Below are 18,327 nucleotides of genomic sequence, written 5' to 3'. Positions count from 1 at the left end.
GACCAGTGATGACAATATTCGCGTTTTTTTATTATAGTTTTTTTTAGCAGAATGGTGCAAAAGGTTGTGGTATTTTTTATTGTAATTATTGCAATTAAGACTTGGTTTTTGAAAGGCATCAAATGTTCAAATGTATTATCTTACCTTTTGACCAAAAAGTCTTATTGCCAATACTACAAACTTTTTTGTAGTGAATAATAAAACATTATGAAATAATCTTACTATCACAGCCCAAGAACGAAATCATCAAGATGAATCCGACTTGGGCTCCACCCTGCATTTTTCTGCATTGCATGCAATTTTCTTAAGTGCTGACATCAAATTTTTCGGCATGTGATCCGGCACTAATACAGGTGATACCGGCGTTTCAGCATAATCAGTATTATTGGTCCATATAGCACGAAAGACGGGTTTACGACTTTTTCTAAAATAATGGCAGAGAAATCAATTTGCTATTAATTTACATCCATCTATCCACAAAAAAAAATCTAAAAAAGCTGACTGAAGTTATTGACATATTTTGAAAAAATATTTGGAAGAAATTTTGATCATGAGAAAGCTGCGTGCTTCATTTACACATTGAGAAAAGGCAACAGTACGCACTTGACATATGAGGCATTCTCTGGAAAAAACCACTTAAAAAACAAATGCTCACATAATTTCTATATGTTATAGTACGTGTAAAAACTAAAAGAGAGACCATGATTTTAGTTCCGTTTAATGTAGGGTTCATACTTTTCAACAAAATAATTTTCCAATCGCTATAACTTTAATACAAATGAAAACCACACAAAGAGGTTATGAGCTAAAAATCAATCCCATGGCAGCCGGTTGTACGTACCGGATTGACCCGATGGAGTTCTTCATCGGCAAGGGCTGCCGCCTCAGTGTATAACACACTGCTACAACAACAACATACAACAACAACATGAGCTAAAAATTGGAGGCAACCGTAGCACATGTCCGCCTTTGGGTCCGAATCCTGCCGAGAAGAATATTAAAATGTCTTCTCGGCAGGATTCGGAATTTTTTTTTTTTTTAAATTTGAAAAATTTTATTTTTTTAAATTTAGAGGCGGGGATAATTGTTTTGTTTTAGATGCATGGTTTCTTCGGAGAAACTTCTTAGAATTGAATGTAGTTTACGTTTTTGCTATACGATTTTCATTTTTCATCCATGCAAATCAACCCGGCCTAATGTACATATTTAAAATGAATCGCAATAAATACCAATTTTAGCATTTTGGGTGGAATCCCACGAATTTTAGGTCCACATATCTTATCTTACATCTTAAGCGCTCAAGTCAATAACTTACCACGCTTTTATTAATTTATGGGTAAAATGTATTTGAATATAGGCTTTACTTACTTAGTATCCTTTGAATGTTGACGAACAATGTGTAGGATACGTCCAGGTGGATACATTGGTTGATATGTGATGCGTGAACGCGCCTTCATGCGTGCCTATAAAAAACGGACGATACCAAGAACAAGTTGGTATTTATTTGAATATTTTACAAGTAAACTAAGTACAACCTGTTGGTATTTGTTAAGTTCTATATCATTGCCATACACTTCCGCGAAGGATTTTGCATTTGGACAAAGAATGGTCTTCCACTGAAACATATATAAAAACATGTGAAAACGACATTAGTTTTGCTGGGCCCAACTTTTCATAAAAAAATACAGATGTGAACACTTTATTGTCGTCTTTAGACAAATGCCAACCTTTGGATCGATACTATGTTGAAGCGCGTTCTCCACATCAGCACATAGCAGGCTGATTTGATATTGTCCACCCAGATGAATGTAGAAATCCTTGCCCATACAAATTGTGGTAATGAATGTCTTCGAATATTCCATGGCCGCCATGCTAGTTGGCATAAGAAAAGTAGATAAGTACTTAAACATTTTAGTGCGTTAGACAAGTAATTGTTCACCTTAGTAAAGATCCAGGTGAACTGTAGTTAATACTCTGTAGTGAGGGATAACTGGGTTTAAGAAGAATCGCCAATATAGTCGCCACTCCGGCTCCCATTGAATGTCCCACAACTAACAATTCAAATGTATGGGTATTCCTTTCAGTGTTTTTGTTAAATGCCATTTGTAACAGGCTCTTCTCTTCCAATTGGTTCTTGATATAAACTGCAGCCTTAACAAAACCCTTCGCCCCCAGCCAATCATCGCGAGGCGGATTTAGTGGTATAACCTCAGGCCAGAAATTGAAGCTGATGAGAAAATCTCTCAAATCCCAAGTTCCCCGTATGCTAATCACAATCTTTTTCCGTGTATAATCAATGGCTATAAAAAATGGAATTTCTCCCACATCCACATGAAAGGATGCATAAACGATTTCGATGCCATCGATTGGCAAGGTTTTCTTCACGGCAGCATAGTTGCCATAACAGCAATTGTCTTCAAAAACTTCTGCCTCTGGGACGGCAGACGCCGAGCAACGTCCACAACATCTGAAACCAGGATGACAATGAAATTAGTAAAGTAGTGAAAGGGTCTCATAAGTGTCAATGGTATCATACTTCAAATCCGGAACCAGAGAGCATATCTTGGATGGATTGTCTTGGCAGTACATTCGACAGCCATATACAGCAGCTGCAAACTGCATATAACGGTAAATTGCTTGAAAGAAGTCACTATTGTTTGCGTCATTGATTTCCATAAACTGGGTGTGTTCTGTTATGGGAATACCACTTAAGAATTCCAATGTTCCGTTTTTTCTCTGTTAATGGAAAAAGAAAAGTTAATTAAAAAATTTCACTTGAGTGTACTGTACACTCAGATAATTTAATTAGTTAAAATACAAAAAAGGGTTTGTTGATTTAACTGTAAGGGGAAAGCTGATCTTTTGATTTACTTATGTTTGCTATGGCTGTGCTGCATATTTTTGGTATTTCATGGATAGCAGGATAGCATTTCCCTTTTGAGGCAGACAAAAAATCGTCTAGAGATTTTTAACTAACAAAATTATTCTTTGAGTGTCCCTTTTCGAAACATCATTCAATAACCTGTCGCACTGCAGCTTCCCTTTGTAACTGTTGAAATTTCCTCAATACTAAAAAGCCGGCAATTACATCCGACGGAACAATATCATTCCCACAATACAAGTCACTTGTCATTCTTGCCACATCGTTGATATAGTTGTTTTTCTGTTCCGAGGAGCCAACTAACCGAAACAGTGAACGCGTAAATTGGACCCAACGATCCTCATATGCTCGCATCACCTTTCTGTGAATGGAAAAAAATAAAAATAATTTATATGCGGAATTTATTCTTATAATTGAAATAAATATCTTCTGATTGTAACTATAGGCTGGTACTACGTTTTTTGGGGGAAACATTTCCCAAAATCGTTTTTTTTGTGGTTTGATTTTTTTGTGTTTCTTTGGCCAAAATGTTGCCATTTACATATAAAAATTACTATGGCACCAACCAATTTATCAGTTGTTTACGTACATGTTTACACACTAATAGTTGTGTTCAGAACTCAAAAATTTGTGCAAATTTGCACAAATTTTTACTGGAAGTCGTGCGCATACTTTATTTGCCAACAGAAGAGATCGCGAGAGAGAGAGCAAATTTTGACAGTTCGAAAATAGAGAACCTGCAAATTTTTACCTGGACTTTTTTACCAGCAGAAATTTGCAACTTTAAACAGATGTTTTGCAAAGGTCAGCTGTTTTACCAAAAGCAGCCATTACATGAAAATACAAAAGCTAATACCAAAATGGATCAAAAAGAAAGAGGTAAGTAAAAAAATATTGTTTATTGGTTATTATTAAATTTGTTTAATTTTTATTTACTTTTAATGAAAATTCAAGGCAGCAGCTAGTGTTTAGGTAAAGAAAACTCGTCAAATGAAGTTGTAATTTTATCTCATGTCAGTTGTTCTACATTAGAAGGAAGGTGCAAAATTTGCGGAATTATTTGGAAAATCTTGAAAAATTAAAACATTGTATCCTTCCAGACACCAAGAAACGTTTGGTTTCTTAAGTGTTTTGATGGAGTCATTCTCATCAGAGAGCTACGATGAAACCAACACCGTTCCTTTGAATTTGTTAAGAAGAGAAGATGCTGTCTGGTATTTAGTAGGTCTGGGCTGGGCAGTTAAAAGTAACGCACAGTGGGATTGAAAAAAAATAGTGTAAATAAGTCTACCAATTGTGAACGGATACAGATATCTTCAATGAAAACACAGTGTCTAGAGCACACCAAGTGCTGCCGACAAGGGACTTGAGAACGTTATTTCTACTTTTGTGTACGGTGATGGCGTGTAAAGTAGTTGTAGTCCTATGCAGCCTTCGATGTGCATGCATAGGACTACAACTACTGCATAGGAATGCAACTACTTTAAGAAGAAGATATTTGTATCCGTTCACAATTGGTAGACTTATTTACACTATTTTTTTTTACTCGGCGAATGGAAATTGTCCAACGGAAGGATGTGGACGAGTAGTCCCTCATACGTCTTAGCTACTGATGAAAGAAGACAGATCGGCCTGTACAACTTCCCCTTGCTTGTGTCCTTTTCAGGTTTCAGTAGTGTTAAGTTCCAGGTACTATAATAGTGTTTAGACAGGCTGAGGACAGTTGTAAGGTACTCGAATCCATGTTGATCGAGATTCTTCAGCATCAGTGTTGAGATTCCGTCTGGGACCAGAACCTTGCGCGACTTGGCGCCACGCATGACATTTGTAGCTTAGTGCACAGTAAATTGTGATCGCTATCCAGCGACACGGGGATCACGGATACTACGAATGGCTTTGCTTGCGAATTTTTTAAAGAGAGTAAAATGGCTCTAAATCTCCGGCAAATTTTTACTGGAATTTCGTCGAGTACAAATCTTACTTGGCTTGGTTTTGTTGTCCAAATAAGTGATGAAGATCGAGCTAAGAAGTTTTTTTAAGGCATTCATAAAGGCATACGCAAATGGAGAAGACCAAAACTCCTATGTTGAAAGACATCTCGAAACTTGTTGGAGATTGCAGGGAGCGCCAAAAATCGTGGCGCATGGAAATCATTACTTCGTTCAGCTAATGGAACAAATGTTCTGTAATGGCCATTTAAAGTAAATGTTGTACCATAGATTCCTTGGAGGGGGCGTCCGGTGCTTGCGGCAGTTTGCATGTCACAGGCAATAGTTTGCCATTTTTATAATCTGGAGAAAGGAGTGATTTCTTCCAACATGGGACCATTTGTTGGTTTTGCAGTTTTTGGAATTCTAGCCCCCGGGCAGTATCAGATCGTACGTTTTTCACTTTCACTAGACGATTTGACGGATGCAAAACTTTGCTGCAACAATCTGAAACCCATTCGCCGGTTTTTTTAAAAAAATTACAAGTTCCAAACAGGCAGAGAAGTTCCAAGATGATCTTTGTAATCCTTTTCCCAAAGTCAATTTTCTAATATTTAATGATATTTATTTCAACATTGAACGAATTTTATCTTTCGTTATTAAAACGCCAAGTTAGGCATTATTATACTAAAATTTAAAATAAATTTACTTGATGTCAATTAAAAAAATCCTTCGACAAAGGAAATTTTTCTTTAAAATTTTAACAAATCTTGAAAGTTTCCACAACTATTATTTTAGCGGTGTAATTTAAAATTTTCTCTTTTCAATTAATGCTTCGCATGTAACTTTTAAATTTATATTTTCTTAAGTTATTTTTATACCCTTCACCATAGGATGGGGGTATACTAATTTCGTCATTCTGTATGTAACACCTCGAAATATATAAAGAAAAGTATATATATTCTTGATCGTCATGTCATTTTAAGTCGATCTAGCCATGTCCGTCCGTCCGTCTGTCCGTCTGTATAAAGCATGCTAACTTTCGAAGGTGTAAAGCTATGCGCTTGAAATTTTGCACAAATACTTTTTATTAGTGTAGGTCGGTTGGGATTATAAATGAGCCAAATCGGTCCATGAAAATTTTGAACGTGGTGTTTTGGTATCACTTCCAACAACTGTGCTAAATATGGTTCAAATCGATTCATAACCTGATATAACTGCCATAACCTGATATAGTTGCCGAACTTGGGTCTTGACTTCTTAAGCCTCTAGTGGGCGCAGTTCTCGTCCGATTTGACTGAAATTTTCCATGAGGTGTTTTGTTATGACTTCTAACAACTATGCTAAGTATGATTCAAATCGGTTCATAATCTGGTATGGCTGCCATATAAAGCGATCTTGGATCTTGACTTCTTGGGCCGCTGGAGGGCGCAATTCTCATCCGATTTGGTTGAAATTTATTATTATAATTTAGTATTATAATAACTGTGCTAAATATGACGCAAACCCGAACGTAACCTGATATATCTGCCCCATAAACCTATCTGGGATCTTGACTTCTTGAGCCTCTAGAGGGCGCAATTCTCATCCGATTTGGCAGAAATTTTGTACAACGGCTTCTCTCATGACTTTCAACATACGTGTCCAATATAGTCTGAATCGATCAATAGCTTAATACAGCTCCCATATAAACCGATCCCCCGATTTTGCTTCTTTTGCCCCTACAAGGCCCAATTCCTATCCGAATGGACTGAAATATTACACAATGACTTCTACAATGTTCAGCATTCAACCAATTTATGGTCCGAACCGGACTTTAACTTGATATAGCTCTAATAGCATAACAGTTCATATTCATTATTCTTTGTTTGCCTTAAGAAATATACCGCGCAAAGAACTCGACAAATGCGATCGATCCATGGTGGAGGGTATATAAGATTCGACCCGGCCGAACTTAGCACGCTCTTACTTGTTTAATTTTAATGTTTGGAACTTTTGAATTTTGTAATCATTTTCTCACCTTTGGCGCCAATTATCATTCACTATGGTAAAGCCATTACCTCCACAATGTGATTCAATCACATCCATAGATTTCTTCTCTTTTTCCAATTTTGCCCAAGTTTTTCCCACGGTATCAAGGCTTCTGGAAACTATGATAAAGAGTAGAAATACTAAAGACCAACCAGCGATTATGGTGGCTAAAAATCATAGAATAATAAAAAGTTTACCTAAGGTAATTTAGAAGAATGTCCGAATGATTACCACGACTTACATAGAAACAACTGTTTTGGTTTGCCTATCGAAGATTCCGTATAAAACTTAAACAGCCATATAGTACCCAACACCAGCCAAGAAATATCGAAAACCATTAACGCTGAAAAGAATCAAAATTAATAGCAAAGCCAATCCTAGAAACAATTCTTTAAGGTATAGCGGTATTGGAATATTTAATTATCCATCTATAATTTAAGTGTTTTAATATTGACTGACAGAAGCATAACTGTCAAGCTATACATCTCTTCCTTTGGATCAATACTTCGAGATATTATTATATTATAATTTATTTCAATATATAAATATTTTTATACCCACCACCGAAGGATGGAGGTATATTCATTTTGCCATTCCATTTGCAACACATCGAAATATTCATTTCCGACCCTATAAACCATATATATTCTTGATCAGCGTAAAAATCTAAGAAGATCTAGCCATGTCTGTCCATCTGTCTGTTGAAATCACGCTACAGTCTTTAAAAAGAGAGTTTTTGTCCATAACCTGCAGTTCGAGTATGGGCTCTTTCGAACTATATCTTGATATAGCCCCCATATAGATCCGATCCGCCGATTTAGGGTCTTAGGCCTCTAAGAGCCACATTTATTATCCGATTTTGCTGACATTTAAGACAATGAGTTGTGTTAGGCCAGTAGACTTTTTTTTCAATTTGGCTCAGATCGGACCAGATTTGGATATAGCTGCTATATAGACCGATTTCTCGATTTAAGATCTTAGGCCCATAAAAGGCGCATTTATTGTCAAATTTAGCCATAATTTGGGACGGTGAGTTGTGTTAGACCCTTCGACATCCTTCTTCAATTTGGGCCAGATCGGTCCCATTTTGGATATAGCTGCCATATAGACCGATCTCTCGATTTAAGGTCTTGGGCCTATTAAAGGCGCATATTGTCCAATTTAGCCAAAATTTGGGACAGTGAGTTGTGTTAAGCCCTTCGACATACTTCTTCAAGTTGGTTCAGATCGGTCCAGATTTGTATAAAGTTGCCATTTAGACCGATCTTTCGATTTAAGGTCTTGGGCCCATAAAAGGCGCATTTACTGTTAAGCTAAGCCCTTCGACATACTTCTTCAATTTGGTTCAGATCGGTACAGATTTGAATATAGCTGCCATATAAACCGATCTTTCGATGTAAGGTTTTGGGCCCATAAAGGCGCATTTATTGTCCGATGTCGACGAAATTTGGGTCAGTGAGTTGTGTTAGGCCGCTGGACATCCTTCTTTAATTTGGCCCCGATCGGTCTAGATTCAGATAAAGCTGTCATATAGACCGATCTCACGATTTAAGGTCTTGGGCCCATAAAAGGCACATTTATTGTCCGATGGCGCTCGAAATTTGGGACAGTGAGTTGTGTTAAGCTCTTCAACAACTTTCTGCAATTTGGCCCCGATCGGTCCAGATTGGGGTAAAACTGCCATATAGACCGATCTCTCGATTTTAAGGGCACATTTGGCGACATAAAGGGCACATTTATAATCCGATTTCGGTGAAATTTGACACATCCGTGTCGTATATGGCTCAGATCGGTCTGTATTTGTATATGGCTACCAAAAAGACCAATATTTTGTTTTACAAAATTGAACAATGACTTGTACTTATTCGACCACCCAATGTCCGTGTCGAATTTGGCCCAAATCGAACCATATTTCGGTATAGCTGCTATGGGGCCTCAAATATACATTTTTCACCGGATTATGACGAAAGATGTTTTACATATATACCCGAGGTGATGGGTATCCAAAGTTCGACCCGAACTTAACGCCTTTTTATTTGTTTTTTTTTTTTTCATTATACACTTTACAGACCAACAATTGTATGAGGCCGCGAAGGCAAGAGGAAGGAAGTTTTTCCAATCAATTTTTAATGGAAGTAGAAACCACCAGAACTGTTATGACTGTCCGTTTTTGAAAAAATCTAGCCGCTGACAATTTCGATTAATACTTTCAGTATTTAGAACATAAAACTCCCCCACAAACAGTTTTTCCACTATACTTTTAAATTTCTAGACGCATTTCTTATCTTATTAATGACCAAAATATGCATATTTAGGGCATAACAACTTCTTTAGCATCGATCTAATAAAAACATACTCAAGTTAAATGTTTTTCTGTAGGATTTACTTCCGGATTGCATGCAATTCATAAGTTACTGCCTACTTTTATAATTCGGGAAACAATATTTTCCGTTTCATTTCTGGAGTCATTTATTTCTAAGGAGTCATCATGGACCCAAACATAAACCTCCAACATGTGTTCCAGGAGGTTTATATATGTGAATCATGTTGCATCGAAATCGAGGTTGCGAGGTTTTCAATTAAATTTTAAATTGATCTTATTACAAAATTAATTGGTTATTTCGAAAATGGAATATATATACTTTATGGGGTCTCAGATGAATATTTCGAGGAGTTACAAACAGAATGACAAAATAAGTATACCCCCATCCTATGGTGGAGGGTATAAAAACCTTGTTTAAAAAGTCCTTTATAAGTCAATCGATTAAAAAATTGATTGAAATTTCAAAAATGTACAATCATTTTTTAAATGAATATTAAATTTTTTAATTGAAAATTTTTTAATTATCAATTATCTCAAAAACTGTGATTGATGTTATTATTTTCATGATTAAAAAATTAATTGGATAAATTAATTTCGTGATTGAAATTTATTTTTTTTTCTGTTTATGCACCATTGTATCGCCCATTATTTTATAACAACTAAAAAAAGTAATTTTTGTTACTTACCAGTCTTTGAATATATCCAAAAATTGATGGAAGCACGAGCATTTGTTTCCATTATAGTACCCCTCATTGATATAACACAGATTGCCATTTCGATGCATAATGAAACTTAAAAAATATGAATGAATGAAAAATATAAATATGTGAAGTTACATGATTAAGTTCTTAAGAAAAAAGTATAAAGATTTGAAGTAAATTGTGCCTTCTAAAATTAGTTAAAAACAAGAAGAAAGAGCATGAGTTTAGGTCCATTTAATGCAGTGTTGCCATACTGTCAGTATTCAAACTTTTGCCAAAATAATGGGAGTGTTTAAATTTGTAAAAAATTGGTGGGTGTATAATTTTATATCTCAAGCTTCATCAATAGATGCTCCTTTCAAAAATACCATTGTCGGCCGCCAATGTATGGAAGAAACAAAGATATTTCCTAGAAACAGAGATTTTGCCCTTGCCGACCCTTAAAGTGTTAAAAAGAGGGTGATATGAGACATGAGAAAGATGGACCCACTGTGGTCAACTGAAAAATAGAGTATGTGATAATTTCCCACACTATTATTTAATTGGACACAGTGCAGTCATTATTTGTCATTAAATTTATATTGTCGTGGTTTATCTGTATGCCAAAATTTGGAGTTCTAGCTCTGCCAATAGAACCCATTGCAGCATTAAATATGGATCTAAATTTGACTGATTAAATATGGCGTTGACTTATAAAAGACTTTTTCAAACGAGGTTTTTATACCCTCCACCATAGGATGGGGGTATACTAATTTCGTCATTCTGTTTGTAACTCCTCGAAATATTCGTCTAAAAGACCCCATAAAGTATATATATTCATGATCGTCATGATATTTAAAGTCGATCCGTCTGTCTGTTGAAAGCACGCTAACTTTCGAAGGAGTTAAGCTAGACGCTTGAAATTTAGCACAAATATTTCTTATAAGTGTAGGTTGGTTGGGATTGTTAATGGGCTATAGCGGTCCATGTTTTGATATAGCTGCCATATAAATCGATCTTGGATCTTGACTTCTTGAACCACTAGAGGGCACAATTCTTGACCGATTCGACTGAAATTTTGCATGAGGTGCTTTATTATGACTTCCAAAAAATGTGCTGAGTATGGTTGAAATCGGTCCATAAACTGATATAGCTGTCATATAAACCTATCTGGGGTCTTGACTTCTTGAGCCTCTAGAGGGCACAATTCTTGACCGATTCGGCTGAACTTTTGCATGAGTTGCTTTGTTATGACTTCCAAAAACTGTGCTAAGTATGTTTTTAATCGGTCCATAACCTGATATAGCTGCCATATAAACCGATCTTGAATCTTGACTTCTCGAGCCACTAGATGGCGCAATTCTTATCCGATTTGAATGAATTTTTGCTCGAAGTATTTTGTTATGATATCCAACAACTGTGTCAAATATGGTTCAAATTGATCAATAACCTGATATAGCTGCCATTAAAACCGATCTGGGATCTTGACTTCTTGAGCCAATAGAGGGCGCAATTCTCATCCGATTTGGCTGAAATTTTGCACGAAGTTGTTTGTGATGAATTCCAACAACTGCAATAAATATAATTCAAATCGATAAATAACCTGATATAGTTGCCATGTAAGCCGATCTGGGATCTTGACTCCTAAAGCCTCTAGAGGGCGCAATTCTTATCCGATGCTGAAATTTTGTATAACGGCTTCTCCCATGACCTTCAACATACGTGTCCAATATGGTCTTAATCGATCTATAGCCTGATACAGCTCCTATATAAACCGATCTCACGATTTGACTTCTTGAGCTCCTGGAACCCTCAATTTTCATCCGATTCGGCAGAAATTTTGCACCTAGTGTTCTGTTATGACTTTCAACAAGTGTGCCAAGAACGGTCTTACCTGATATAGCTCCCATATAGACCGATCTCCCGATTTGACTTCTTGAACCCCTGAAAGCCCTAATTTTTGTCCGATTTGGCTAAAACTTTGCAGATAGTGTTATGTTTTGACTTCCAACAACTGTGCCAAGTACGGTCCAAATCCGTCTTTAACCTGATATAGCTCCCATATAAACCTATCTCCCGATTTGACTTCTTTACCTAATTTTTGTCCGATTTGACTGAAATTTTGCACACAGTGTTACATATAATGCATCAAAGTTGGACCAACCTTCACATGCATATCCCTCTGTTTAAGAAAATATCAAAGTAACTGATCTGAACTGAATTACTGTTCTTTTTACTTGGCGAAAGTAAACGATAGTAAGATATGAAAAGATTTACTTACCAAGTAGTATAGCTAAAGAAACTCTTTGATGGTACAAAAGTAATTTAGTATCCAAAATATTTCTGTCATATTCAAATTTGGCTATAGAAACTGTGAGAGTAACTAAACTGTAGAGAAGAGAACATATTTACAATTTGCATAAAGCAGATCAAGGATAGTTAAACCTATTTTATGGACTTACCATATAAGATGAATGGTAACTAGAAATGCTCCGGGGACAACAAGATCATCTGAAGCGATTAGCCAGCGCCTGCGAAAAGCAACAAGGCCAGGCATCTGCAAAATCAAATGAAATTTTATATGAAAAACCTTAAGGAAATGAACGAATAGGAAAATATGCGAGTTCCACATAAAAACTACAACAACATGGTTGAGGTCAGGTGTCAGTTTCTAAACGTTGTGGAACAGGACAAAATACTTTGAAAAACTGAAGTAGTAAATGAATGGAAGAAAAGAAATACTTTAAAAACTGAATAAAGAAATCTTGGATACCCGGCAAACGATTTTGGGACAACTATTTAGTTATTCTAGAATAGTAGAAGACCGACATTCCGCCTTACAGGGAGTGGGGTGCGGGAGGTTCCAGTGCACGCAGACATTGTTCACAATTTATGCGCGGTTGTGTGTTGTTGCCCATCTCTGCTCTGGATCACGTAGATCAACCTCTGGGTGGTGGATGTCTATCCTCACGATGATGATTTGGATGTTGCCTGCTAAAAAAGCCCAGAAGCTATTGCTTAGACAGCATGTAGTAATGTCTTGGCTCGGTTAAAATCTTTGTCTCCTGATGAAGCTGGTCCACGTGAGAGCCGAGATGTTTTTGTTGAACAAATCTTCCTTGACTGCCAAAAACTATCTCAAAAAACTAATTTGTTGAAAATCCTTTAAATTTCAATGATTTTCCCTGTCAAGTATCAACAGACTCATTTCAACAAATGAAATCATCAATTCAATTACCAAAATTGTTGATCATCAACTCTATTCACATACAAATAAAGTTGTTGGATTCTTCTTGCAGTGATTTTTTCTGTGTAAGAAGTAAATGAATGTCTGAACCGGGTTTTTAACAATTTCAATGAAATTGTCCTTTGACCGACCTGAACTTTAATCATACACTTAATCCTCCGACAAAAGGATATCGGACAGCAACGCTTGCAGATGAAGGGCAGCCCTTGCTTGTAACTGTAGTTTTTGCAAGCATTACTCTCTATTTTCCATACCCTCTGGAGGCAATTTTGGAATCCATATGTTCAAAATTTCCAGAATTATTTACACGATAATTCGATTTAAATTTAAATGGGCAACAATCAAAAATGCAAATGGAATGACAAAAATCCCATAAGTTTAAACTATTTCAACTGCATTAGCATTTAATCGAAACAAGTTATAATACTCTGTGTTGGACTTGTTTGGCAATGTCCAAAGAAAATCTGAAATTAAATGAATGAAACGTAGTAGATAGGAGTGGAAAAATAAATTAGCTTAAACTAAGGAATCTGGCAGCATTACTTTCCAAGAGAGGAGTTTAGCTTTATTGTGGGGCCTTCCATGAGCCTTTTTACCAGGGCTGCGGAGTAAGAGTCGAGCAATTTTGCCCGGAGTCGGAGTAGAGAAAATTATCTCTATTCCGACTCCGAACAAAGTAGTAAAAAAAAATTAAATTAAAATTTTTTTGGAATAAAACAAGTAAAATCGTGCTAAGTTCGGCCGGGTCGAATCTTATATACCCTCCACCATGGATCGCATTTGTCCAGTTCTTTGATATGGGCCGTACTTCTCATGACTGTTACAAGCCATAGAAAAAATACCACCTCCACAATATCAGCAAATCGAGTAATAATTGCGCCCTCCAGAGGTTCAGAAAGTCAAATATGGAGATCGGTTAATGTGGCAGCTAGTAATTGTAAGTAATTGCGGATTTTTCATATAGTCGGCGTTGACAAATTTTTTCACAGCTTGTGACTCTGTAATTGCATTCTTTCTTCTATCAGTTATCAGCTGTTAATTTTAGCTTGCTTTAGAAAAAAAGTGTAAAAAAAGTATATTTGATTAAAGTTCATTCTAAGTTTTATTAAAAATGCATTTACTTTCTTTTAAAAAATCCGCAATTACTTTTTGGACAACCCAATAGTTCCATCTCTTTCCTTCGTATAGTTCCATAGTTCCTTTTTTTGCATGTACACTTTTCTTTTGTTCCCTTTTGTTAATTTGTAGACCAGCTGATTGCCAAGCCATATTTTTCAGCTTCATACGGCATGGAACTAGATCATTGGAACTTACTAGTTCCATCTCTTTCCTTATAGTTCCACAGTTCCTTTTTTTGCATGTACACTTTTCTTTTGCTCCCTTTTGTTAATTTGTAGACCAGCTGAATGACATGCCATATGTTTCAGCTTCATACAACAACACACATTACACATTAAATCAATGTGGTGGCACAAATATAGAAACGTGGTGGCATCCACATATTTTGTTTTTTTTTTGTAAGCAAATCTAAATTGTTTTGATGCGCTTCGATTCGTGTTTTTTATTCAGCATCGAGACTTAATTCTTGTTTAAAACAAAGTACAAAAAATTAATTTTAAAATCAATTTCATATATAGTCGGAATGTTTTTTACAATTAACATACTCATTTTAAGGTTCAAAACAAAATTCAAATCACTTTGTTTGCTTTGTATGAAGGAATCAAAAAAAAGGGGATCACAAATGAAAACGGACCTAAGGAACTAATAAAAGGAACTAGTTCCTTTTGTGAAGGGAACTAAAAGGAGCGATCCTAAAAGGAGCTAATATACCCACCTCTATTATGATCTTTTAAGGTATATATGTACATTCTTAATCTTTATGCCATTCTAAGTCGTGCAGGCAATCTCTTTCTAACGAGCGCTTTTTTCTGAACTGCAATACATTTTTCAACTGTTTTAAATTTATTCTTTTGATTGATCTTTTGAGTAACGCAGTAAGCTAAATCGAGCTACGTTCATACAAAGCTGACTTAAAAATCAAACTACCGATTCGAATCTTGAGCTGCTGTAGAACAAAATTCTTATTCAATTTAGCTCAAATTATGCATATGATGTTCAGTTATTTCTTCCAAAAGCATTGCAAAGAATGGTCCGTATGGAGAATGTATAATTCTTCTTCGATGTGGTTTTAAAGGCCATACATGGTCTTAAAGAGGGAGCAAATATTCCGGAGATCATGTGGAAAGCAATGCACGATTAAGGACTCTATAACTATAAAGTGCCCCTAATGCCATTTTTTTGTGTCACTTTTCTAACCTTCCAATGGAATCGCTGGGTACAACGTACTTTATTTGCTCTACTGAAATGTAAATTTAGAGCTTGTTAAGATCAAAGCCTTTTAAAAATGAGCCAATCTTTGTCCAAAGGCTTTCGTTGTATTTGAAATATGTATTCTCATTAATTAAAAAAAAAATGTTTGTTTTTACTTTGTTCTTAACTTCAACAAAGAATGCTTGTATATTCTCACATTGTTTTTGAATTAATTTCGCACAAGTTCAAGCTACGTTTCTAGTCTACGGCTGCAAATAGTATACTACTGCTTCTTTTGGTTATCTTTGCTGTTTCGCTGCATTGATGGCAGATAATTCAAGTTTTTATTAGAACTGCTCTATTCGAAATGAGTTGAAACTTGAAATCTTATTATCTGGTTTTTAATAATAAAGTCTTTCTTGAAGCGAACCCTTGACAATTACTGCCCATACACTCGGAGAAATGTGTAAGTAGAAATAGCAAACATGTTTGGTATAACTACAACAAATCTGTTAAAGGAACTATTTCAAATAGCAACTGACAAACTTCTCAATTTCAGTGAAATCTGAAAAGATAAACCAAGTGTTTGAATCGAGAGATCGTTCTATGTATGTGTATTCATATATAATCCGATCTGGATTTTTTTCGGCATGAATATAGATGTTTTAAGACGCCTTTATAATCCACACAATAATTTTTCCACATTTTCACACCAATGACCGTTTCCATTTCGTACGTCATAAAGATATCTTTATTCGTTTAAAAATTGTCGAGATTTTTTCGTATCTTTGCTGATTCTCTACACGAAATATAGCTTTTTGATACGCTGCATTGTCGCCCTTCGTCGGGATTTGAACCCACGCTTTTGTTTAGGCATTCTAACCAACTCAAAAACTAATGCATTGTTGTTCATGGTGATACCCATTTTCAAACGATCCTCTTTTCTTATAAAGCACATAATTAGAAATATTCAACCGGGTTATTATTTTATTTTATTTAATTGGCTATGACAGAATATTTGTTCCACTAGCCGAATGTAGAATAGCGTTCCAAGCGCCTCGATCTTCTGCGCTCACTCTAAAATCTCTGACACCAAGTTTCGAGGTGTCTCCCACAACTTGATCTTTCCATCGGGCTTTTGGTCTTCCCGGTTTGCGTGTGCCACCGTGTTTGCCTTCAAAAGACTTCTTTGCTGCAGCTTCTTCATCCATTCTGCCAACATGGGTTAAGATATACAATAAAAGGTTAGCTTCCTGTATTTTTAATGTTGGTCCAAACTTAGAGCCGGTTTAAAATATATGCAATCAAAATGAGCAACAGAATGGGTTGACCTAAAATTCTGTATATCAACGTCATCCAAAACGAATTAGAATTAAATAGTTTAGCATGTGAAATCCTCACCAAAGGTAATTTGGCGCATTTCAAATTATACTTATCTTATGAATGGTGTGACCATAAGCATTATAAGCCTCAAGTTAGTCATTGTCTAGCTAATATATGTTGATAATATAACTTATATAAATTTTGTCATAAGCATTATTCAAATAAGTTTTTAGGGAACAAATTAATCTGTGAACTTGCCATGCAAAGACATTCTTAAGCTAAAACAAAATACTTAATGAAGCCTTAAAATAGGTTTATTTGACAGTTCTATAAAGTAAATCTGTAAAATAAGCCTAAACTCCGTTTACACTGCTCTTTTAACCCGGATTTAATGGCTCGATCATCTGTTTCCCCTTTTCAAAATCAGCTGATGTGGGCCTTATAATGAGCAGTGTAAACGGGGTTCTATTTTAAATATAGATTAAGTTTTATGAATACTGGTGTTAACCTTTGTCCAGCGCTCTAGAAGCTTTATTGGGTGTAATTATTAGTTATATCGAAAAAGACGTGAAATAGTGGTAACTCAGGTATACATAATAGATTTAATTTCAAAAACAAAAATAACTTTTATTATATTATTTTAAATTTACTTTAATTAATTTTCAATTACGTTAGAAGCATTCCGATATTAAATGCTTCTAAATTTACATCTTCTAATTTACATCAAATCGATTCTAAACGGAAAAATATTAAGAAGTAGTACAAACTTGTCAAAGATTATTGAGAAGATGTTATACCTTAAAAAAGCCATCACATAAATAATGACAAAATTCTTTTGAATATTGCTGATTGTTCACAGAAAAAATAAATCAAATGACATTTAGACGATGGAGATTTGCTTAATAGGAAAATAAATGGGAACAAATAATTGATAAGGCACCAAAACCTGTAGAAATTAAGTAAACATGCTGTGACAATCCCAAGGCAGCCGGTTGTACTTACCGGATTGACCCAATGAAGTCCTTCATCGGCAAGGGCTGCCATCTCAGTGTACAACACACTGCTACAACAACAACAACAACAACGAAAATTGTCATACTCATTTTGCTGCTGGCTACCTTGTAGAATCCTAGCATATCCTCGCTGGAGTACTTTCCATGGTCTCTTGGCTATCCTGTAAAATTCTAGCATAACCTTGCTGGAGTACTTACCACGGTCCCCTGGCTATCCTGTAGAATCCTAGCATGTCCTCGCTGGAGTACTTTCCACGGTCTCCTGGCTACCCTGTAGAATCCTATCATATCCTCACTGGAGTACTTTCCACGGTCTCCTGGCTATACTGTAGAATCCTAGCATATCCTCGCTGGAGTACTTACCACGGTCTCCTGGCTACCCTATAGAATCCTAGCATATCCTTGCTGGAGTACTTACAACCGTCTCCTGGCTATCCTGTAGAATCCTAGCATATCCTGGCTGGAGTACTTACCATGGTCTCCTGGTTATCCTATAGAATTCTAGCATATGCTTGTTGGAATACTCTCCACGGTTTCCTGGCTATCCTGTAGAATCCTTACCGTTGTTTCTCTCATTGTCCATGCTTCAGC

The 18,327-nt window shown here is 35.9% G+C and overlaps 1 protein-coding gene across 1 annotated transcript; it reads right to left on the bottom strand.

Annotated features, from left to right (window-relative positions):
- Positions 1-24: 24 nt before the first annotated feature.
- On the bottom strand, positions 25-15,686 carry LOC106082992 (diacylglycerol lipase-alpha). Its single transcript, XM_013245781.2, has 13 exons — positions 15,618-15,686; positions 12,306-12,400; positions 12,125-12,231; positions 9,850-9,954; positions 7,082-7,183; positions 6,830-7,007; positions 3,023-3,242; positions 2,537-2,736; positions 1,940-2,467; positions 1,728-1,872; positions 1,536-1,616; positions 1,369-1,463; positions 25-424 (listed from the first exon to the last, which is right to left on the bottom strand). The coding sequence occupies exons 2-13, from the start codon at positions 12,398-12,400 to the stop codon at positions 247-249; spliced, it is 2,034 nt and encodes a 677-aa protein (XP_013101235.2). The 5' UTR covers positions 15,618-15,686; the 3' UTR covers positions 25-246.
- Between the last annotated feature and the right edge of the window lie 2,641 nt (positions 15,687-18,327).

Source organism: Stomoxys calcitrans, chromosome 4 (genome assembly GCF_963082655.1).
Source record: "Stomoxys calcitrans chromosome 4, idStoCalc2.1, whole genome shotgun sequence".
In the NCBI taxonomy this organism is placed as follows: Eukaryota; Metazoa; Arthropoda; class Insecta; order Diptera; family Muscidae; genus Stomoxys; species Stomoxys calcitrans.
This window is presented reverse-complemented; position numbering and strand designations above follow the sequence as displayed.